Source organism: Schistocerca gregaria, chromosome 7 (assembly GCF_023897955.1).
Source record: "Schistocerca gregaria isolate iqSchGreg1 chromosome 7, iqSchGreg1.2, whole genome shotgun sequence".
In the NCBI taxonomy this organism is placed as follows: Eukaryota; Metazoa; Arthropoda; class Insecta; order Orthoptera; family Acrididae; genus Schistocerca; species Schistocerca gregaria.
This window is the reverse complement of record NC_064926.1, coordinates 421,931,029-421,956,700: the sequence shown is the minus strand read 5'-3', so window position 1 is coordinate 421,956,700 and position 25,672 is coordinate 421,931,029. Positions and strand designations below refer to the sequence as shown.

General features: G+C 44.6%; 1 protein-coding gene across 1 annotated transcript in view; it reads right to left on the bottom strand.

The window, feature by feature from the left end:
* Positions 1-25,242, bottom strand: part of LOC126282416 (facilitated trehalose transporter Tret1-2 homolog) — a 53,787-nt gene extending 28,545 nt beyond the window's left edge. Inside the window, exons 1-2 of the mRNA XM_049982074.1 lie at positions 25,095-25,242; positions 14,747-14,860 (exon numbers count right to left, since the gene is read on the bottom strand). Coding sequence (XP_049838031.1) covers positions 14,747-14,860; positions 25,095-25,242 — 262 coding nt within the window. The remainder of the gene's footprint in view (positions 1-14,746; positions 14,861-25,094) is intronic.
* Positions 25,243-25,672: the final 430 nt, after the last annotated feature.

Sequence of the window (25,672 nt, the reverse complement as noted above, 5' to 3'; positions counted from 1 at the left end):
GAAGTAAAATGTACAATCAATACAAACATATATGGTCAGATTTATAAATTATTACAGATACACCAGGATGCAGCCAGCCGCGTTAAAAAACGACCCCGGCCGGGGTGGCCGAGCAGTTCTAGGCGCTACAGTCTGGAAACACACGACCGCTACGGTCTCAGGTTCGAATCCTGCCTCGGGCATGGATGTGTGTCACGTTCTTAGATTTGTTAGGTTTAAGTAGTTCTAAGTTCTAGGGGACTGATGACCTTAGAAGTTAAGTCCCATAGTTCTCAGAGCCATTTGAACCATTAAACAACGACGCAGCTCACTTTCTTTTAGTATTTTCAGCTAGTTATAAATATTTTCTAGGTCATCAGCAGCCGTACATGCGGAAACACCATTTATTCTGCAAATAAGACAGCTCATGCCCTCCTGTTTAATCTGCTGTTTAAGAGAATAGTCGTTGTCACACTCTTCAAAAGCTAGAAAACAGTAATTATTGTGAGACGTTCGACTAACTACGAGTAGTATTACGTGAAATGGACATCATTCCTCTTAACAGTGTTGCGTAATACAACTTATATGGACTTCGTAAGCAACTTAAAGGACTTTAAAACCAAATATTTAAAGATTGACAATAACTATTCTCCTTCTACACTCCTGGAAATTGAAATAAGAACACCGTGAATTCATTGTCCCAGGAAGGGAAACTTTATTGACACATTCCTGGGATCTGTCTCGCGTGTGTATCACACTGACAGAACCACAGGCACATAGACACAGGCAACAGAGCATGCACAATGTCGGCACTAGTACAGTGTATATCCACCTTTCGCAGCAATGCAGGCTGCTATTCTCCCATGGAGACGATCGTAGAGATGCTGGATGTAGTCCTGTGGAACGGCTTGCCATGCCATTTCCACCTGGCGCCTCAGTTGGACCTGCGTTCGTGCTGGACGTGCAGACCGCGTGAGACGACGCTTCATCCAGTCCCAAACATGCTCAATGGGGGACAGATCCGGAGATCTTGCTGGCCAGGGTAGTTGACTTACACCTTCTAGAACACGTTGGGTGGCACGGGATACATGCGGACGTGCATTGTCCTGTTGGAACAGCAAGTTCCCTTGCCGGTCTAGGAATGGTAGAACGATGGGTTCGATGACGGTTTGGATGTACCGTGCACTAACTATTCAGTGTCCCCTCGACGATCACCAGAGGTGTACGGCCAGTGTAGGAGATCGCTCCCCACACCATGATGCCGGGTGTTGGCCCTGTGTGCCTCGGTCGTATGCAGTCCTGATTGTGGCGCTCACCTGCACAGCGCCAAACACGCATACGACCATAATTGGCACCAAGGCAGAAGCGACAAACATCGCTGAAGACGACACGTCTCCATTCGTCCCTCCATTCACGCCTGTCGCGACACCACTGGAGGCGGGCTGCACGATGTTGGGGCGTGAGCGGAAGACGGCCTAACGGTGTGCGGGACCGTAGCCCAGCTTCATGGAGACGGTTGCGAATGGTCCTCGCCGATACCCCAGGAGCAACAGTGTCCCTAATTTGCTGGGAAGTGGCGGTGCGGTCCCCTACGGCACTGCGTAGGATCCTACGGTCTTGGCGTGCATCCGTGCGTCGCTGCGGTCCGGTCCCAGGTCGACGGTCACGTGCACCTTCCGCCGACCACTGGCGACAACATCGATGGAGACCTCACGCCCCTCGTGTTGAGCAATTCGGCGGTACGACCACCCGGCCTCCCGCATGCCCACTATACGCCCTCGCTCAAAGTCCGTCAACTGCACATACGGTTCACGTCCACGCTGTCGCGGCATGCTACCAGTGTTAAAGACTGCGATGGAGCTCCGTATGCCACGGCAAACTGGCTGACACTGACGGCGGCGGTGCACAAATGCTGCGCAGCTAGCGCCATTCGACGTCCAACACCGCGGTTCCTGGTGTGTCCGCTGTGCCGTGCGTGTGATCATTGCTTGTACAGCCCTCTTGCAGTGTCCGGAGCAAGTTGGTGGGTCTGACACACCGGTGTCAATATGTTCTTTTTTCCCTTTCCAGGAGTGTATGTTTTTCGTCAAGTTTAGGGAAATTAAAGTGCAGCATTTTTTCCCCTTTATTCATCACATAGATTTTTAATATGTTTGGATTTATTACATCCTGTGCTAGCACTCCATGGGTATCATATCTCTCCACTTGCACCGGACGAAGTGGCTAGCACACTTGATTTGCATTCGGGAGGATGTCGGTTCAAAGCCGCGTCCAGCCCTCCTGATTTAAATTCCCCGTGACTTCCCTAAATTGCTTCAGGCAAATGCCGGGATGGTTCCTTTGAAAGGGCCGACTTCCTTCCCTATCCTTCCCTACTTCCATGGGACCAATGACCTCATTGTGTGATCCCCTGTCCCAAATCAACCAACCAATATCCTTCTGCCGGAATTGACTGTAAACAAAGGGAAACACAAGGAAAATGCGCACTGACCATTTAGTAAACCGTCTTCACTTGAGTATTTGTGTGATACGCTAACATACGTGTTGGATGAAAGAATTCGTCTGTGCTTCCAGTGCTGACTGCTGAAGTGAATTACGAGCGAGTACATTCTGTTCCCGCATTTTCTTTGGAGTTGTAGAAATATCGCAATACACAACGTCTCTTCTGTATCCTCAAACAAAAAGATTGCAGAAGATTTAAATAAGGAGACCGGACAGGGCAGTCTATTGTTTCTCCACGGCTAATCCATCTGGTAGGGCACCATCGGTTCACGATATGACGTGCATGCATGGCATTATGTGCTGGACAGCCACCGTGTTGGTACCACTTAACCGTTCTCATTCTTAGTGGCACTTCATCTAGGAGACGAGGAAGGATTCGTGGGAGAAAGTGGCATACGCCCTTCTGTTTAGGTCACCATTGATGAAATAAGGGCCAATAATTCAGCACCAAGTATACCACATTTCTACATTTCAAAAAGGCAATATGGGCTTCCGGGGACGAAGGCTAAAGCGGTTTATAATCAAGTTGCGCGGCTGCGGAGTATCGTGTCAGTTGTGTGACTGGATTCTTGATTTCCTGTCGGAAAAATCACAATTCGTAGTAACTGACGGGAAGTCATCGAGTAAAACGGGCCACCTGGAGTTCTGCAACGAAGTCTTATAGGACCTCTGCTGACCTTAATCTGCATAAACGGCTTGTGAGACGATCTGAGCATGTTTGTAGATGACTCTGTCAGTTACTGTCTAATAAAGTCATCAGAAGATGAAAAACAATTGCAATATTATTTAGACAAGATACCTGTATGGTGCGAAAAGTAGTGATTGACCATACATAATGAAGAGCGACAGGTTCTCCACATGAGTACTAAAAGGAATCCATTAAATTTCGGATACATGATAAATCACATAAATCTAAAGGCCGTCAGTTCAACTAAGAGCCTAGGAGTTACAATTACGAACAACTGAAATTGGAACGACCTTACAGATACACTGAAGAGCCAAAGAAGCTAGTATACCTGCCTAATATCGCGTAGGGCCGCCGCGAGCACGCAGAAATGCCGCAGCAAGACGTGGCATCGACTCGACTAATGTGTGAAGTACTACTGGAGGGGCCGGCCGCGGTGGCCGAGCAGTTCTAGGCGCTTCAGTCTGGAACGGCGCGGCTGCTACGGTCGCAGGATCGAATCCTGCCTAGGGCATCGATGTGTGTGACGTCCTTAGGTTAGTTAGGTTTAAGTAGTTCTAAGTTCTAGGGGAGTGACGACCTCAGATGTTATGTCCCATTTTGAACTACTGGAGGGAACTGACACCATCAATAAATCCGTAAGAGTACGACGGTGTGGAGATCTCTTCGAACAGCACTTTGGAAGGCATCCCACATATGCTCAATAGTGTTCATCTTTGGTGAGAAGAGTGTTCCTGGAGCAACGCTGTAGCAATTCTGGATGTGTGGGCTGTCGCATTGTCCTGCTGGAATTGCCCAAGTCCGCCGGAATGCACAATAGACATGAATGGATGTAGGTAATCAAAGGTAATCAAACAGGATGCTTACGTACGCATCACCTGTCAGGGTCGTATCTAGACGAACCAGCCGTCCCATATCAATCTAACTGCACACGCCTCACACCATTATAGAGCCTCCACCAGCTTGAACAGTCCCCTGCTGACATTCAAGGTCCATGGATTCGTGAGGTTATCTCCACACCCGTACATGTCCATCCGCTCGATGCAATTTGAAACGAGATTCGGCAGTCCAGGCAATATGTTCCCAGCTATGAAAAGTCCAATGCCGGTGTTGACGGGTGCAGGCGAGGAGTAAAGCTTTGTGTCGTGCAGTCATCAAGGACACACGAGTGCGCCTTGGGCTCCGAAAGCCCATATCGATGATGTTTCGTTGAATGGTTCACACGCTAATGTACCGGTTTAGACTGACGGAGGACATCGGAAAAGTTCGAAGTAGGAAATAGAGTGGAGAGTGTCACCGATATGATACACGAAATGAGATGGCAGTCCTTATAACAAAGGCGATTTTCGTTGCAAAGAGATTTCGTGAAATTTCAATATCCAACGTCCTCTTCCCAATTCAAAAATTTTCTGTTGACACCAACCTACATAGGGAGAAATGATTATTTTAATAACATAAAAGAAATCAGAGCTCGTTCCGGAAAGACTGAAGTCTCCGTTGTTCCTGGGCGCTGTTACAGAATGGAATGGTAGAGAAATAGTATGAAAGCGGTTCATTGAACGCTCTTCCAGACACTTAACTATGAATCGCAGAGTAATCATATAGATGTAGATGTAGATTACACTTTAGAAGTTAACTCTGCCTTGACGCTGGTGTTCCGCCTGTCTATTCCATCTTGAGTTTTCAGTGAACCAATAATGCTTGTTATTTGTATTTAGCTGCAGTTTGCTTGAGAAGGAACAATCGTCAGTAGAAATAATGTCGGAGAAGCAATTATTATTGGCAAAGGTTTGCTGCAGTGCCTTCTGACAGAACTTTAGATGATTCTGGAAATCACTGTTATGCATTTCTGGGTGTAAGTGTAAATGGTAAGGATGGAAGCCCGTTATAACGCGTTGTACACTGTCTTTAGGAATGTCAGTCTCCTGTTCGAGCTGTCGTATGCACGTACATGGTGGATTCACTCCAACAGAAGCGAGAAGAGCAATTTACGAAGCTTCAGTTGTGTGGGTTCCATGACGACTGTATTGCCTTGGGTTGAAACTTCCAGTTTTCCTAAAGCGTCACAACAAGACGAATAAACACCCAATGGAAAGGTAGGTTCCTGTCAGGATATCACTCTCTGTACAGTTAGTCTGCATGACTAGCATTATGGCTTTCTTCAACCGCAGTAAAAGAAAAGTAATGATGATGCAGTTTTTATTCTAGGATTGCCTTTCGACAATATTGGTGACATTCACTCCCGTTATCGTTGCTAGAAAAATAGTTGTATCATGGCTCACATCAGATATTAAGGACTGTCTTTACTCGACATAACATATCGTTTAAAGATACTGCAGTACTGTACTAATGGTTCTGAGCATTATGCGACTTAACTTCTGAGGTCATCAGTCGCCTAGAACTTAGAACTAATTAAATCTAACTAACCTAAGGACATAATACACATCCATGCCCGAGGCAGGATTCGAACCTGCGACCGTAGCGGTCGCTCGGCTCCAGACTGCAGCGCCTAGAACCGCACGGCCACTCCGTCCGGCGCAGTACTGTGCTGCATCTCTTCGTATCGCTAGCAAATAAAACATTATTGCAATTACTGTTGTAGTAACTTGAATTACTTTGGGTGAATGAGTGAATCCTACTCTCTCTTCGTTGATGTACATTGTAGTCCGACACACTTTCAACTGAACAGGACTCACAGTGCTGTGTTTAGTAACTCTGCTTTAGCAGCACTGTCATCGATAGTATTTCCATTGCTGTCGCGCAACGAAGGTATAGATTGCGTCTTGCCGTTGGTGTACTTTACATACCACTGGTATGTCTTTGGTTTTTCAGCCAGATTTAAGACGGAGTTTCGTCGTGGAAACTATTAAAACATCAGGCATTGAGGTTCACGCTAATTTTCGAGCTTCTCTAAAATTCGCCAACCTTGGGGATTTTTCGTTCTTCTGAATTTAGCATGCTTTTTTCTGTTGCTTTCGCAACGGTATTCTGTTTGTGTACCATGCGGGATCCGTACCGTCTCTTATTATTTCATATGTATCTCTCAATTGCTGTCGATACTATCTGTTAATGAATTTAAACCACATCTGGTCTAGAGTTACATAGATAGGAGACTTTCTCTTAAATAGTCACCAAGCGAATTTTTATCTGCTTTTTTTAAACAGACATATTTTTCATTTTTCATTTTTTGTAGATTTGAACATTCAGTAGTACCACAACGACGTTGTGGTTAGTAATCCCTGTATCCGTTATGATGTTCCCCAGTTGCTCAGGGCTATTTGTAGCTAAGAGCTTCAGTTGGTTTTCCCAGGCATTTATACTTCGAGTGGGCTTCTCAACTAATTATTCAAAACAAGTGACGGCGAAAGCATTCAGTACGATTTCGGACAACGTTTTCTACCTGCTACCGACTTGAAACATAAAAAGTAATTTAGTTTAGTGAGCGCAATACAACTGTACCCTTTCCTTTTTTACCACTCAAAAAATTACAGACCACTTCTCAGGGGGCAATCACACCTCAGGCTGGGAAACATTGTTCTAAAGGGATACTGTACTTGACGTCGGCAGGACATGGTATGCGAAGGCTGCCTCGTGTCTTGAGCATGTACTAGCTCAATTTTTGCGATTCATTAACAGCACAGGCTATCAGTAGTAGCTACAGTACTTTTTCCGTCGCTTTAAAACACAAAAAACACAATTTCCAGTGACGTTGATAGGCGAAAAAGATTGTGCATAAACTGAATCCGTTGCTAAGTGGTCAATTCACGCTGGGATATCGATGTGTCATTACCACGATTTGTCAATTTTGAAACTGTTATCTTTGTTAACTAAATTCTTCACCAAACGAATTTCACCTGCTTGTTTCACTACCGACTCCCAGAAAGGTGAATTCGATGGTAGAATTACGAGATTTTCATACTGCATACAGTGACCTGTACTGCTGCAGTGCTTTGCGACCGCCTAGGTTTTTGGCTGTAAGAGTCTGGTGTGTCTGCTGCGTTCCACGCATCTTTCCTGGATTCCACGCGCCTGGGACGAGATATTTGTTCCAGCAAACGTTATTCTGTGTTTATTTGTGAGATTGCGTTTAGAAACTGTTGATTTCTCAAGATTTTCCAAGTTCGACATGCATTTGAAGCGTATCTACTTATGAAAATAAAAAAGGCCGATTGATTTTTTTTCCAAATCAGTGAACTCTTCCTTTTCCCTGCCCGAGTTGAATAATTTCTCTGGTATGTGGATATGTGGGTGACTAGTTTCCAAATCCCACCGCTGGAGGTCAGAGAAGATTCATTTCCTCAGAGTAAAGTAGTATAAACCTGACAAAGTCCCTACTTCACGTATCCAGTAACACAGCGTGCTAAAACTTAGAGCATCCCTACATTTTTGGATCGTTTGACTGACTAAGTCCACGAAACGAAGTCATTCCCCATCACGCAAAAAAGAGACCTACACTCCACCGGCTGTCTGTTGGTTGGTTTTTTAAGACATTCTTGTCTGGCCCACCAACTCGTGAGTTTCCCTGTTCTTCAGAACATGGTCCATTGTAAGTACAGATTGTTTGGTATCATTCTAAAGTGCGGATTGTTTGAGGGAACCGACACATATACACTCTTGGAAATTGAAATAAGAACACCGTGAATTCATTGTCCCAGGAAGGGTAAACTTTATTGACACATTCCTGGGGTCAGATACATCACATGATCACACTGACAGAACCACAGGCACATAGACACAGGCAACAGAGCATGCACAATGTCGGCACTAGTACAGTTTATATCCACCTTTCGCAGCAATGCAGGCTGCTATTCTCCCATGGAGACAATCGTAGAGATGCTGGATGTAGTCCTGTGGAACGGCTTGCCATGCCATTTCCACCTGGCGCCTCACTTGGACCAGCGTTCGTGCTGGACGTGCAGACCGCATGAGACGACGCTTCATCCAGTCCCAAACATGCTCAATGGGGGAGAGATCCGGAGATCTTGCTGGCCAGGGTAGTCGACTTACACCTTCTAGAGCACGTTGGGTGGCACGGGATACATGCGGACGTGCGTTGTCCTGTTGGAACAGCAAGTTCCCTTGCCGGTCTAGGAATGGTAGAACGATGGGTTCGATGACGGTTTGGATGTACTGTGCACTATTCAGTGTCCCCTCGACGATCACCAGAGGTGTACGGCCAGTGTAGGAGATCTCTCCCCACACCATGATGCCGCGTGTTGGCCCTGTGTGCCTCGGTCATATGCAGTCCTGATTGTGGCGCTCACCTGCACGGCGAGAAACACGCATACGACCATCATTGGCACCAAGGCAGAAGCGACTCTCATCGCTGAAGACGACACGTCTCCATTCGTCCCTCCATTCACGCCTGTCGCGACACCACTGGAGGCGGGCTGCACGATGTTGGGGCGTCAGCAGAAGACGGCCTAACGGTGTGTGGGACCGTAGCCCAGCTTCATGGAGACGGTTGCGAATGGTCCTCGCCGATACCCCAGGAGCAACAGTGTCCCTAATTTGCTGGGAAGTGGCGGTGCGGTCCCCTACGGCACTGCGTAGGATCCTACGGTCTTGGCGTGCATCCGTGCGTCGCTGCGGTCCGGTCCCAGGTCGACGGTCACGTGCACCTTCCGCCGACCACTGGCGACAACATCGATGTACTGGGGAGACCTCACGCCCCACGTGTTGAGCAATTCGGCGGTACGCCCACCCGGCCTCCCGCATGCCCACTATACGCCCTCGCTCAAAGTCCGTCAACTGCACATACGGTTCACGTCCACGCTGTCGCGGCATGCTACCAGTGTTAAAGACTGCGATGGAGCTCCGTATGCCACGGCAAACTGGCTGACACTGACGGCGGCGGTGCACAAATGCTGCGCAGCTAGCGCCATTCGACGGCCAACACCGCGGTTCCTGGTGTGTCCGCTGTGCCGTGCGTGTGATCATTGCTTGTACAGCCCTCTCGCAGTGTCCGGAGGAAGTATGGTGGCTGTCAATGTGTTCTTTTTTCCATTTCTAGGAGTGTATATCAGACAAGCAATCAACAATGATGTTAGTGAAGATTACGTTCTTTTACAGTATAATTTGCGTATAAGACATGACTTTCCATTCTGCATTGTTCGTAGCCCGGATCAGACGATGTGCCCGCAGCATATCCACTTTGCTTGATTTCAACGTTTCCCCCTTTTTCTAATGCTTACTAGTTCACAAAAATTGTTCAAATGGCTCTGAGCACTACAGGACTTAACATCTGAGGTCATCAGGCCCCTAGAACTTAGAACTACTTAAACCTAACTAACCTAACGACGACACACACATCCATGCCCGAGGCAGGATTCGAGCCTGCGACCGTAGCAGTCGCGCGCTTCCGGACTGAAGTGCCTAGAACCGCTCTGCCACAGGGGCCGGCTACTAGTTCACAAAGGACGGCTGTTGTCAGAGTGCGTAGTATCAATGAAATTTCTCAGATACGACAGGATTCGCCCATCATGAGCGACTGACCCCTGTGCTGGTTTCGTGTAGTGCAAAACTCTTTAGTCATTGCCCGCTTTATCCGCAACATTTGCATACGATCCTCATTGGTTGACCGCGTTTCCGTATCATATTCCCTGTATGATGAACCTGTCCTTTGTGTGGTACCGACCACTATACGTAGTTCAGTGATTTTCTGTTAGGGAACAATCGGTCTAGATTTGGCTAAATTTACTGCGTGAAACGATGCCCTATACATGTGGTAACATCTACATAAATCGGGTTTTATAGTAATTATTGTGTTTTTCTGGGTCGGCACTGACCTCTATTTCTACCTTCAGAAATTTTCTCTGATTGCACAGTGCTAGTTTTCCTCGAGAAAATGAACCCCTATAATACAGTAGTATTCCTATACATAGAGATTTAGCAGAATTAACACCTTTTGTGCTGGGTGTAATGGACTTCAATTTCCGTCCTTTGTAATCTCTGTGATAAAACGGCTTTCTTGTATTCGTGTAGTGTGTAGTAATTCCCATAGTATCCTGTTGTGTGAACGATCACTCGACTGATAGTAATTCATTCCTCAACAATTCCCGAAAGTGTGTGTGTGTTTGTGTAATGGTGGTTTGTGTAAGGGGCCGTACAGAATTAATAGTTATCCCATGATGTACCCACTGCATTTTTATAGTAGTAGATTATCATTATAATAAATATCCATTTGATAGGTTATGATTCCTTGTTGTCCTTACTATTTGTTATACACCACTTTCGATTGCAATTTCTGGAAATTCAGTAATCAGATCCACCAAGCCTCAAAAAACGTTTTTGTCTTAAGGAATTCAGAAAGCGCTAGTTGCTCCGCTGCACCTTCAACGAATCAGTCGCCACTGCATAACGGAGTTCAAGCCATCACGATTCCCATTGCGCATTTTAAACGTTAAGCTAGCACAGTGCGTAATAATTAAATTCAACACGTCTTTGAGTGACAGTGCACACAAAGTGAGTGACGATGAGACCAAGGGAAATGAATAAAATTGTTTCCCTCTCTACCGACAGATTTGAGTATTTGAACAAGTCCATGATACACAGCGAAAGCGGTAATTTAATGAATAACAACAGTCATTGTAAAAGACGAGCACCCCCTATGAAACTACAATCACAAAAATATAGGTAGCGACTTCTTCTATTTGACGATGCCTATCCAGGATTCAGTGTCGCGGTAGTCTTTTGAATAGTAGTTCGACTATAGGATGTGTTTTGTGTAATATAATTTTGTATACCGGAGTCACGCAGTTTCCTTTGCATACTGATCTGCGGCGCTGTACCACAACGTTGTTTTCTTCCGTTGTAAAATACACTACTGGTCATTAAAATTGCTACACCAAGAAGAAATGCAGATGGTAAACGGGTATTCATTGGACAAATATATTATACCAGAACTGACATGTAACTACATTTTCACGCAATTTGGGAGCATAGATACTGAGAAATCAGTACCCAGAACAACCACCTCTGGCCGTAATAACGGCCTTGATACGCCTGGGCATTGAGTCACAGCTTGGATCGCGTGTACAGCTGTCCATGTAGCTTCAACACGATACCACAGTTCATCAAGAGTAGTGACTAGCGTATTGTGACAAGCCAGTTGCTCGGCCACCATTGACCAGACGTTTTCAATTGGTGAGAGATCTGGAGAATGTGCTGGCCAGGGCAGCAGTCGAACGTTTCCTGTATCCAGAAAGGCCCGTACAGGACCTGCAACATGCGGCCGTGCATTATCCTGCTGAAATGTAGGGTTTCGAGTGATCGAATGAAGGGTAGAGCCACGGGTTGTAACACATCTGAAATGTAACGCCCACTTTTCAAAGTGCCGTCAAATGCGAACAAGAGGTGACCGAGACGTGTAACCAATGACACCCCATACCATAACGCCGGATGATAAGCCAGTATGGCGATGACGAATACACGCTTCCCATGTGTGTTCACCGCGATGTCGCCAAACACGGATGCGACCATCACGATGCTGTAAACAGAACCTGGATTCATCCGAAAAAATGACGTTTTGCCATTCGTGCACCCAGGTTCGTCGTTGAGTACACCATGGCAGGCGCCCCTGTCTGTGATGCAGCGTCAAGGGTAACCGCAGCCATGGTCTCCGAGCTGATTGTCCATGCTGCTGCAGACGTCGTCGAACTGTTTGTGCAGATGGTTGTTGTCTCGCAGACGTCCCCATCTGTTGACTCAGGGATTGAGACGTGGCTGCACGATCCGTTACTGCCATGCAGATAAGATGCCTGTCATCTCGACGGCTAGTGATACGAGGCCGTTGGGATTCAGCACGGCGTTCCGTATTACCCTCCTGAACCCACCGATTCCATATTCTGCTAACGGTCATTAGATCTGGACCAACGCGAGCAGCAATGTCGCGATACGATAAACCGCAATCGCGATAGGCTACAATCCGACCTTTATCAAAGTCGGAAACGTGATGGTACGCATTTCTTCTCCTTACATGAGGCATCACGACAACATTTCAGCAGGCATCGCCGGACAACTGCTGTTAGTGTATGAGAAATCGGTTGAAAATATTCCTCATGTCAGTACGTTGTGGGAATGCTCTGAAAGGCTAATCATTTGCATATCATAGCACCTTTTTCTTTTGGTTAAATTTCGCTTCTGTAGCACGTCATCTTCGTGGTGTAGAAATTTTAATGTCCAATAGTTCAAATGAATGAAGTATTGGGTTTCTTTTGGTGGGATGATTGTTTTAATTATGTGTAGATTTTTGTATGTGAATGCTGAGTGGAATCACTTAAGGGAATGTTGAAAGAATTTCTTGCTCTGTAGGAAAAGTCAGAAATATGCTTGATGCAGTTGACAGAATTAAACTATTTTTATAGGAAAGCCTATGACGACACGCTCGAAGGCAAATAGTTTGATTAATATTAGCTGTCGTGGGAATAAATATCAGAACAGGACGCGTTTGTAGGTGTAGCTGAGATGATGAAATGGTTCAAATGGCTCTGAGTATTGTGGGACTTAACAGCTGAGGTCATCAGTCCCCTAGAACGTAGAACTACTTTAACCTTCCTAACCTAGGGACAACACACACATCCACTCCCGAGGCAGGATTCGAACCTGGGACCGTAGCGGTCACCCGGTTCTAGACTGAAGCGCCTAGAACAGCTCGGCCACACCGGCCAGTCTGAGACAATAACCATGCGACATTTCCCGGTTCGCAGGCACGATGAAAGCGAAGACCGACGTAGTGCGAAATGTGTACAGAGTATAAGCTTAGAGACGAGCGGACTCATTCACATCTAGTCCAGGCTTACTGGACGAAAACTCGGCGCCAGAAGTTCATCCGGGACAGGTAGAGGCAGTACGATTTTATTGTGCTGGGAGCAACGCCCTACGGAACGAGAATCACTCCGTCCGCTTGCAGGTTTAGCGCTTTCGAGGTACAGTATTGTGGAAGGGAATATTGTAGCAATTACAAGCTCAGAAAGCGAGTGCAGATTGCAGAACTCTGATAGAGGAAAGTAGAGGCACCACCGAAGAAATGAGGAAAGAGGTAGCCGATATTAAGACAGACATGGAAACAGCAAATCAGTCGGTGGGAGACATCACCGAAAAAATGACGGAAATGACCAAAAGTCAATCTGAGTTAACCGAGCGTCCTGAAAGTCGAACGATGGCACCAGAAAAAAATTGGGTGTCACGAGCTGATATAGCGAACAGGATTGTTGATATTTTAAAAAATATTGGTAATCCAATATATCAATATTTTTAAAAAGTATAATTATCGACACACGATTTATCTAGAAAAGTATCGATATATCGATATGTCGATGGAACAAATAATGACGTGCCTGCCAGTAAAAATATCAGTTGCACATAGTGAATATACTGTTGTGTATATAAGTATTGATTTATTTCAAAAATTCAAATGGCTCCAAGCACTATGTGACTTAACATCTGAGGTCATCAGTCCCCTAGACTTAGAACTACTTAAACCTAACTAACCTAAGGACATCACACACATCCATGCCCGAGGCAGGATTCGAACCTGCGACCATAGCAGCGCCGCGGTTCCGGACTGAAGGGCCTAGAACCGTTCGGCCACAACGGCCGGCTATTGATTTATTATTAGATAATCTGTACATCAAAAAGCTAGCTGGCTGCCTATACCCCTTACAGCATGAATCGAAAGGAAAACGATGCGTGTTCACGCTTGGCGATACCCACTTTGCTAGCAATGGTAACTGCATGGATGTGGCATAACAAAAGGTGTACGATGAGTCCCTCGATCGGTTTTTTCACATATCGAATTTGTCTGGAACTCTTCATGTCGACTTTCCGGTTTTTGTGTCTGCCAACGCCAACTACGCAGCAGCTGCAGTGTCCATATTGTGCAGAAATAGAAGACGCATTATTACAGAATTACAATATTGCAGAATGATCACTTGAAGTAGTCACATTCATAAATCATCTTTAAATCTGCGTTCAGAGCAATGTGAAGTACAGCTACCACATGAAAACAATCGCGGCTGTGATAGGTGGCAGACTGAGACTCACTGGAAGAATCCTCAGGACGTGTAGTCTATCCACAACGGAGATAGCAACGCGTTAGTATTGCTCGTCAGCCTGGGTCCGCACCAGACATGATTGATACAAGAAATGGGGAAGATCCAAAGAACAGCAGCGCGTTCGTTACAGTTTAATTTAGGAAGCACGAAAGCGTCACAGAAATACTCAGTCAATTCCTATGTCAGAGTCTGCAAGAGGGGAGTTCTTCATCACTGTTTGATTTACTGTTGAATTTCCGAGAGGGTATTTTACAAGAAGAGTCAGCCATTCTGTTGCTTGCTTCCACGTACATCTCGCAGGAAGATCAAGAAGGTAAAATTAGAGAGACTCGAGCTCAATTGGGAGGTCACTGACAATCGTTGTACCTGCAAATCATTCGCGACTGGAACAGGAAAGGAATTTGGGCGGGGAGGGGGGGGGGGGGCAGTGTCACTCATACACAAAGTTCCCTCCACCACACACTTTAAGGCGGCTTGCGGAATACAAATGTAGACGTGAGTACGAAAGCTTTGCGCGGTACGGTACCTGTGACGGCGGCCACAGTCTGGAGAGGACAGCGACACCACCCCGCTGCGTCATCGCCCTCTAGAGTCTCCGGCTGCTTCGGCGGCTTCTCGGTGCTGCCAGTTCTGAACACCACTGAGAGCGAGAAACACGTGTTATATTCTCTGCATTTATTGCTCTGGCAATGCCTCATCAAAACTTATTAAAGTTATACAATCTGAGCTATTGGCGTTGCCTGTGTATGTATTTATTCCATCCTCTGTCAGTCCATCCCCTCGTTCCCACTCTCTATATCAATCTCCACTTCGCTGTCCATTTTATCTTCCACCTACCTCCGTCCGTCTTATACTCCCCCTCTCTCTCTGTCCATCTCCTCCGCTCCTCTCTTTATCCACCTCCTCTATCTGCTACTCTCTGCCCATATTCTGCCTCTCTCTCTCCTGATCCCCTGCTGCCCCTCTCTCTGTCCAACTCCTCTGCTCCCTCTCATTATCCACCTCCTTCATCCGCCACTCTCTGTCCATCTCCTGCCTCTCTCTCTCTCCTGACGAACCCCTGCTGCCCCTCTCTCTGTCCATCTCCTCTTCTCATCTGTCACTCTCATTGTCCCACACTCTCTCTGCCAGTCTCCACCTCCCCTTCATTCTTTCCATATCCTCCTCCTGTTTGCTCATCTCCTCCTCCCCCTCTCTCTTCCCACCTCCTTCTCCTCCTGTCCACCTTCTCCTCCTCCTCCTCCTCCTCCTTCCCCTCTCTCTGTCCATTTCCTCCTCATCCTTCTCTATGTCCATCTCCTCCCCTTGCCTTTCGCTGCCCATCTCCTTCTCTCCTTATCCCTCCCCTCCACCTCACCCTCCTACTCCATATCTCTCTGTCCATCTCCTCTTCTCCCTCTTTTATGCTCGTCTTCTGCTTCCTCTTCTCTGTCTTCTCCCTGACCCTTCTCTGCCCATCACCTCCACTGCAATAGGTGGTTCATGGATGGTTCTTACACACACAGTATTTTTTCCAGACACTAAATAACTCATGTATCAAGTTCAGCTGGACTCATCCCAGAGATTTAGGAGGCGCTTTTTATCCGCACTTTCAGCACTATACGCTCATGTTAGATATCTTACACACATTATTAACCTATTTCACTTATATTTGTACATGTATTTCACCTGTATGTCTAGTAAATTTGGCTGTGTACTTTCGTTTTCACGCACCTCAATGTTTATGAAGGCTCGTCTTGTCAAATATGAGTTGTACTATGATGTAACTTTGGATGTATATTCAGTGATGTATGTCGATACTGTCTGCGAAATGTGTTGCGAATAAAGTTAGTATAAAAGAAGTAATAAATTAAAACTCATGCATGACGCGGCAGTTTTTCACTCATCTTACTGTCTATGACTTCATATATCCTCAACTGTGTGTCATACAACGATATAATTTTGCACGTACATTCGGTGGTATATCCGAATACTGTATGCAACACGTGTCGCGAATAGAGTTAGCAGTACAGAAGTAACAAATTAAGACGTCATGCCTGGTGTGGCAGTTTTACTGCAGGAACAGAGAAAATGTATTGAGTGATGAACTCTCTTCCTTGTATCATTTTGCGGGGGTTGTCAGCAAGAGAACGTTTCGTAAAGGTTTGAAATTATGTGTAAAGTTTGTTGCAAGTCGCTAAGTGCTCTCATTCCCATGTACTGGATGAATAAATCCTGGGTAGTATGTGCTAACTTCTTTTTCACCTCCGATGCTGATGTCATCATTACAAGACGCAGACTGTCCAGTATTAAAATAGGACGATCCACCATTAGCCAAGTAAGTGTATTTAAATATCTTGGAAACACAGTAACTGAAGACTTGAGGTGTCACCAGGAGGTGAAAACTCGAATTGCCACAGCGAAGGAGGCATTCAACAGAAAGAGAAGACTCTTATGTGGCAAATTAGATAAAGGTCTAAGGAAAAGGCTTGGCAAGTGTTTTGTCTGGAGTGTGGCACTATATGGGGCAGAACCATGGACGCTGAGACGAGAGGATGAAAAAAGCATTTGAGATGTGGATGTGGAGGAGAATGGAGAGGATAAGCTGGATGGAAAGAGTGAGTCATGAAAGAGTATTGGAAAGGGTTGGTGAGAGAAGATGTCTGCTGAAGGTTGTAAAAGAAAGGAAAAAGAACTGGTTGGGACATTTATTGTGAAGGGAGTGCTTGTTAGCAGATGCTTTGGAAGGATTGGTTTGTGGGAGAAGATCGAGAGGAAGAAGGAGATACAAGATGATAGACGACCTAAAGGAAAGAGGAAATTATGCAGACCTGAAGAGGACGGCAGAAGACCGGACAGCCTGGAGAACTACCATGTCAAAACCTGCCTTTTGGCAGAACACTAATGATGACGATGATGATGATGATGACCCTTCGATAGATAGGTGGTTCTTACTCTGACAGCGCTTCTTCCAAGACAGTAAGTGGTATGTGTAGAAAGTTTGGTTCAAGTCTATCCAGTACTTAGGAGGAGGTGTGAAACGTAAATAGAAACTGATGTGGGTGTCAGTGTCATAGAGACACACCACTCGCGTGAGTCCCATTAGCACCACGGGCGGCGCTGAGGATGAAGATATCGACTTCGCATCGGCCAGCTACCGGCAGAGTACAATCCGCCAATGACCGGACGGCAACGGACAGAAGCTAGTCGGAAAACAGAAAAGCAACTTCGCTCTTTTGGTTACAGGTAATCTTCCAGGACTGACTTAGACAGGGAACGTCGTTTAGCGAACTCTCAGAAGTGAACAGACAGTTGTTGTAAATTGCATTTGCTATGTACTGTGAAGTATACCTACGATTATTTCCACTTAGCCATTGAGGGCCTTTTCTCAGTTACATTACAAGCAGTGTTGCAGACTTCATTATTTAACAAGTCACAAAGATAAATAAACCTTTTAACTCATTTGTGTGACTTTGTTACTAAACTGTTGGAGTGTTGTAGAACCTTCGTTCTCCAATCGTGCTACCTGACACTTGGACATAGCTGTGTAATAGTGGTAGGGTGAAATTGTCCTAGCGGTCTACTGCAGTCGAAGCCGTTTCACGAACTCAGACTCGGCCTACCGTAAAAACAGTGGCAATTCGGCCTTCGCAACAGTGGCGACGAGTATTTTACAAGACTAGCAACGAGGGTTTACAAAACATACGTTTTTTAAAATTTTGATCGATTAAAGAGAGTATCAGAAAGTCACGGCAAGGATTGTCCCATTTGATGTGCCATATGTGAAGCAACTGAGCAGTCTGAGTGTGGTGAACATGGCAATACCTTATAATTAACCGTTTTGACCATGGGGTGATAACGGATGCAAAACACACAGGCCATAGCATGTCGGAGATTCCACAATCATTCGAGTTTCCGAGGTCAACACTGTCTCGTCTGAATCTGGAGTGTCACAGAAACAACGTTTATACACGCATAAATCTACGCACAGTGTCTACATCTATATCCATATTCTACGAACCACTGCGAAGTCTCTCTGTATCAGTTATTGGGGCTTTTCCCCGTTCCGTCCACACACGGAGCACAGAAATAGGGACTTTTAAATGCCTCTGGGCGTGCTACAACTAATCTCATCTCGTCCTCACGATCCCGATGAGAGTGACGTGTAGGGGGTTGTAATATATAACTAGAATCGTTATTTAAAGACAATTCTTGAAACTTCGTTAATAGACTTTTCCGCATAGTTTCCGCCCATCTTCAAGAGTCTGCCAGTTCAGTTTTTTCAACATGTCTGTGACAATTTCCCGCGGGTTCAATACAACCTTCGACCATTCGTGTTGCCCTTCTCTATATACGTTCACTATTCCTGCAACTCCTATTTGGTACAGGTTCCACACACTTTCTAGGATGTGTCGTGAGAGTGTTTTCTAAGCAATCTCCTTTGTAGAATGGTTGTATTCTACCAGTAAACCGAAGTTTGTTACCCACTTTACCCACGACATCGGTTCTACAGCATTCTACAGAAGCCAGTTCAAAGATGTTGGCCACTGATAGTATTGTGTGTAAGTTTGGAGTTCACCACTCAGCGTCAATTAATGCCTGAAGATAGTGTCTTGAGTCCCCAAACTGCTTTGCAAATAATAAAACAACATCAAAACAACGCCTGCAAATGTTTCATTTTATTACTTAAGTGATCGGCCAAAGTCCCGCAGACCCCATTCACCAGGATGGACATACAAAAAAAATATTCATTTCATGTCCCTACTAAGTTTCACACTGAGGTATTTGTATGAAAGTACCTATTCCAGCTGTAACTCACTGATATTACAATCATAGGATAGTATGTTTTTTTCGTTTTTGAAGTGCACAATTTTACATTATTGAGTATTTAAAGCAAGATGCCAATCTTTTCACCATCTTTAAATCTTATCAAAGTCTGGCTGACTACTTGTGCGGCTTCGTTCGAGTACTTCATTGTGGATAAATGCATTTTCAGCGAAAAGTTTGGGTTTACTATGAATATTGTTCGCATGGGTATTAATATACAACATGAACACCAAGGAACCCAACATATTTCTCTGGAGTACAACCTACGTTACTTCTACATCTGTCGATGACTGTCCATACATGACAACATGCGACATCCTCCCTACCAACAACTCGTCAGTCCAGTCACAAATTTGGTCTGATACCCCATACGATCGTACTTTTGATAATAAGCGTAAGTGTGGTACTGAGTCCAATGCCTTTCTGAAATGGAGAAATACTGTATCTATCTAACTATCTTGATCCATGGCTTTCAGGAAACCATGTGAAAAAAGTGCGAGTTCGGCTTTCATGATTTATGTCTTCGGAATCCGTGCTGGTTGGCGTGAAGGAGGCAGTTCCGTTCGAAATTTCTCATTATGTTTCAGTTAAAAGGATGTTCTAAGATTTTAAAAAGTATGGACGTCAAGGATTTGGGCAATAGTTTTGTGGATCGCTTCTGTTATCCTTCTTGTAGATAGGTGCGACCTATGCCTTCTTTCAGCTACTGTGCATGATTATAAAGGTACAGCCTCACCCAGAACTCATATGAAATTTCCAATACCACCGGCGGATAGTTATCGGAGAATTCAGTGCCTCCTACGGCCTTGTATGTGTGACTTTATATGTATCATTCTGTCCTATTTGTCAAAAAACTTGATATACATTGCGAAGGCATGTGAAATGTTCTAGAAGGACGTGCGTTGTCCTAATTATCGGTGGATTGATGTCATTGATAAAATTATGTACATATACTAAATTAAGTAACTAATCAAGAAATTGAAGTAATAAGTCTTTAACAATAAAAAGCTAGAGACTGCAGAGATGTGAGCATGAAACATCAGTGCTTCTAATTAACAAAATGGCAATCTAAAAATCCAATAACATAACACCTCACTATCTTGAAAAACAGCTTGAAAGTTATTACCAAGTGACATATTTTCATTTGTTATTATTTTATGTCTTCTTCTGTAATTAATATTCTTTGTAATTACATTTCTAATTAACTCTCCAATTGTTTACATCTCACAGCTTTCCAATTTCTAGAATTTGAGGCCTTATTTATGCATTTTATGTATGTAATCGGATAAAGCACCAGCTCTGCACTACCATTAAATATTAGCAACAAAATCTAAACTGTAATTATTTACGTAACTAAAATAATACAATATACATTATTGTAATTAAAGTTCAGAATGATTTTCTTATGGAAAACTAAAGATATTACTATGAAAGATTGTCATTCAATATCGTATTGTATACCTTATTCGGCTGTAACATCAGTTTCTTTACGTTTAGTAAATTTTAATTGTAACATCAAAATTGTACAAAATTAATAATGCTTTATTTTGGAAGTTATTGCTAAAATTCTATATAAAGCGATGCAGTGATGCTGCGACAAGTCAGTTTTTGAAGTTACTTTTGGAAGTCAAAGAGATCAGTGAAGTGTTTTGTTTATATGACGAGTGTGCAGTTCGGTTGTCAATTAATGTGAATAAATTTTGTCAAGCATGAAAATTTCCTATTCATTCATCAATGGACCAGGAAGATGAAACTTAAGTAACATTCTACGCGAATCGTTACACGATGTTTTGTTCGAGAGCTCTACGATAGGTTATACTTAAGAGAGATGCTATTCAGCCGCAAATTGTGTATAGAATCTGACAGGCGTTCCATGAGCCCTGGGGTTTTCTGCAGTTTTAACGATCAGCTGTTGCCCAACGCACTGAATCCAGTATCTATTTTCAGTGGTACGAGAATTTAATTGGCACGATACTGCTGGATGACTACAAGTCATTGGCGAAGTGAAATCAAGTAGCCGCCGGAGTCATACGGGACGCTCGGTAGTCTAATGTGAGGCACATGGCATTCGAATTGAGTTTGGAGCATTAGGAATGCATTCTACTAAGACAATACGGCGACAGAGGCAGAGCGAAGGGCTCAGCAGCTGACGACCGACTCGCCTCCTCGTCTCCATTCACCGTCAGTGTATTTATTGATTTACTGTTTTTGTCAGAAGTTCGTTCAGGTCATATGACTGCCGTTAGTTTTGCCTTACCCACTACGGAAAGTGTCCACTTTCATTTGCAGTCAAACACTGTCGCATCTACTCTTGAGATAAAGTACACTACTGTCCATTACAACTGCTACTCCACGAAGATGACGTGCTACAGACGAGAAATTTAACCGACAGGAAGAAGATGCTGTGATATGCAAATGACTAGCTTTTCAGAGCATTCACACAAGGTCGGCGCCGGCGGCGACACCTTCAACGTGCTGACATGAGGAAAATTTTCAACCTATTTCTCATACACGAACGGCAGTTGACCGGCGTTGCCTGGTGAAACGTTGTTGTGATGCCTCGTGTAAGGAGGAGAAATGCGCACTATCAAGTTTCCGACTTTGATGAAGGTCGGATTGTAGCCTATCGCGATTGCGGTTTATCGTATCGCAACATTGTTGCTCGCCTTGGTCGAGATCCAATGACTGTTAGCAGAATATGGAATCGGTGGGTTCAGGAAGGTAATACGGAACGCAATGCTGGATTCCAACGGCCTCGTATGACTAGCATGGCTGTCACGGATGTTGTAGCCCCGTCTCGATCCCTGAGTCAACAGATGGGGACGTCTGCAAGACAACAACCATCTGCACGAACAGTTCGACGACGTTTGCAGCAGCATGGACTATCAGCTCGGAGACCATGGCTGCGGTTACCCTTGACGCTGTATCATAGACAGGGGCGTCTGTGATGGTGTACTCAACGACGAACCTGTGTGCACGAATGGCAAAACATCATTTTTCTCGGAAGAATCCAGGTTCTGTTTACAGGATCATGATGGTCGCATCCGTGTTTGGCGACATCGCGGTGAACGCACACTGGAAGCGTGTATTCGCCATCACCATACTGGCTTATCACCTGGCGCGATGGTATAGGGCGCCATTGGTTACACGTCTCGGACACCTCTTATTCGCATTGACGGCACTTTGAACAGCGGACGTTACATTTCAGACGTGTTACGACCCGTGGCTCTACCCTTCATTCGATCCCTGCGATACCCTACATTTGAGCAGGATAATGCACGACCGCATGTTGCAGGTCCTGTACGGGCCTTTCTGGATACAGAAAATGTTCGACTGCTGCCCTGGCCAGCACATTCTCCAGATCTCTCACCAATAGAAAACGTCTGGTCAATGGTGGCCGAGCAACGGGCTCGTCATAATACACCAGTCACCACTCTTGATGAACTGTGGTATCGTGTTGAAGCTGCATGGGCAACTGTACCTGTACCCGCCATCCAAGCTGCGTTTGACTCAATGCCCAGGCGTATCAAGGCCGTTATTACGGCCAGAGGTGGTTGTTCTGGGTACTGATTTCTCAGGATCTATGCACCGAAATAGCCTGAAAATGTAATCACATGCCAGTTCTAGTATAATGTATATGTCCAAATGAATATCCGTTTATCATCTGCATTTCTTCTTGGTGTAGCAATTTTAATGGCCAGTAGTGTAAAACATTAATTCATTGTTGACTTCAGTAATGACAGGACCACCATTTCGTTAAATTATTTCAGCATTCAAGTTTTATTTAAGATTGTGTTAAATGCCATTACCTCCAATGCAGGCTGTTAACAACAACCACTGTCAAAGGGCAGAATCAGTTTAGCAGATGCATGGTCAGGTAGACAAGTGGAAGTCTTGCAAGTTAAACTGATAGCTGTCAGGGCGTAAACTGTAGCGTTTCAAACCAAACTGCAACACCAGTGCAGTCTTGCACCAACAAGGCACTGTGCAAGCTGGTGGTGGCTGCATAATGGTGTGGCTGTGTTTACGTGGAATGGACTGCCTCTTCTGGTGCAACTGAACTGATCGTTGACTGGAAATGGTTACGTTCGGCTACTTGGAAACCATCTGCATCCATGGGCGTTATGTTCCAAAGCAACGAGGTCATGCCACTTGGCCACAGTTGTTCGAAGTTAGTTTGAAGAACATCCTGGACAATTTGAGTGAATGACTTGGCCACTCATAACACACGACACTAATCCCATCGGACATTTATGCGATATAGGCGAGAGGTCAGTGCATGCACAAAATTTTTCACCGGCAACACTTTCGCAGTTATGGACTGTAGAGGCAACATGGTTCAATATTTCTGCAGGGTACTTCCAACGACTTGCTGAGTCCGTGCCATATCGAGTTGTTGCACGACGCCGGGCGAAAGGATGTCCAACACGATATTGGTCTGTTAGTTACTATGAAGTCAAAGACATTAGCTTCACTCTACTATCTGCTTAAAGCAATTTTCGTCTCACACGAATCCCTTTCTCTAGCACAAGTATGACTATATATATATATATATATATATATATATATATATATATATATATATATATATATATATATATATATATATCCAGTCTAAAGTTTGAATTTCCTTGTCATTAAGGGGTGGTTTCAGCCATCTCTGTGTCCTTAATGCTCTATGGCCAATTTTACCTTTAATAAGTGACACTAGTTCTGGGACCTTACCATGGATGCTCCTGCAGTTTACTAATCTTATATTAACATTTTCACATTCCTGTTTGCGAGAACTAAATCACTAACAAGGAGACGGCACGACCGTGGGGTCGGGGATTTGTCCAAAATTTTCTGTGGTGAAAGAGGACCCTTGACGCCCTCAAGTGGTTAAAATATTAGGACGCACTACTCGGAAAATCCCGGGAAAAATCGATCCAAAGTTTCTTAGGTGCCGTATGAGTATAAAATGTTAGTCCTCTGCCGACCCGCCGTCTGGCATACATGGTTAGCGCTCGGGCCCTTACGCCAGAGGTCTCGGGTTCGATTCCTCCTCCGGCACTTTTTTTACCTTTTGTTGCTTGCAAAATTGCACCGCATTGTTACAGAAGAATCGTGAAATTAATTCCCGGGAAGATTGTATAAAAATTCATTCCATAATTCACCGTCAGTTATCGTCACCAATATTCCAAGATATGATTCAATATGCCTGGATGGTTGGTTTGTGGGATTAAATGGACCAGACTGCTACGGTCATCGGTTCCTCAATATGCCTGGTTTGCCTCAAAATTATCAGAAACTCAAAACATTTTCGTAAAAGTTAATGGGGCATTTTTTTGTACAGATTTATTGCAAACGCCCTGAGATTGAAAAAAAAATCCGCCTTTATCTGTTGCGCAAGATGTCGCAAAAATTATTGCTTTGTTTGTTTTTACGTTAATTACCACTGTGGTTATTGTTTATAATTATTATATGTATAAAAACTAAATGTTTCCCAATCGACTTTGTTATTCTGATTAAAAACCCAATGTTTCCCCTCGTATAATTTACAATTAAAAATGGAAAACCCCCGCCATGGATTGTGTTGTTGGACAAAAAGAAAATAATTTTTATTCAATATTGTAACTAATTTGTTAAAGATAGTGTAGGTTTGGGAAACTTTCTGAATAATTGGTGTAATAACAAAAGAAAATGAAACAGATGGAAAAAAAAGTGATGGAGGAGAATCAAACTCGAGGCCTCTGGCGTAAGACTCTGAGGCCTAAACATCTAGGCCAGACGGCGCCTCGGTAATGGGCTAACATTTTAAGCTCATAAGGCATCTAAGAAAGGTTGGATCGATTTTTCCCGGGATTTCCCGGGTAGTGCGTCCTAATATTTTAACCACGTGAGGTGTTAGAGAAGCTCTTTCACCACACAAAATTTCGGACAAATCCCCGACCCCACGGTTGTGCCGTCTCCTTGTATGTGTAATGTGGCACATCTCACAGTCCTCAACATCGGTCAAGTATAAATCCTGACATTAACTCTGCGGCCAAAGTGAGACTCTGTGGTGATAGAGCTGTAGCGAGACTTACTGTTGGTGGACGCCTTCGGCTGTTGCGTCGTCCGAACACTGTAGCGGCTGGCCGGATTGCCGGAGCTTTTAGAGGACAGCCACTTTGAGTCGCGGAAAGCTCTCCCTCTGATAAGGCCAGCAGAAAACGTGAGGGGCACTGCGTTCATGAATACTTACTACCATTTATTATCGCTATCACAGTGCACTCAACTGCTTTTCGTTGTCTAGACGAAAGATGGTGAGACAGTTTACTTCCCATTACTTTTCAAGAGCTCAAAAGAGCACGTTTCAAAGTAAAACAAAGTGTAAGCAAACAGAGGGTACAAAACATACTTCCGTGTCCGTAAAAACGCAAAATCACACACACAGCTACACCTATAAGAGCGCGGAACAGAATATTTAACGACCACGTGTCTGATTTTCCCCTTCAAGCTTTCTTTCGCTGCAACCACCAACCGTAAATCAGGTTCTATAATTGTTAAATTAATTGCAGGTTGGGGAACAATACACGTAACAAGGACCACAAGTGTCTGGTAAAGACTTGTGTGAAGTGAACATTAGTGTAAAACAAAATTATTGTAGAGTGAAGCAGTTCTG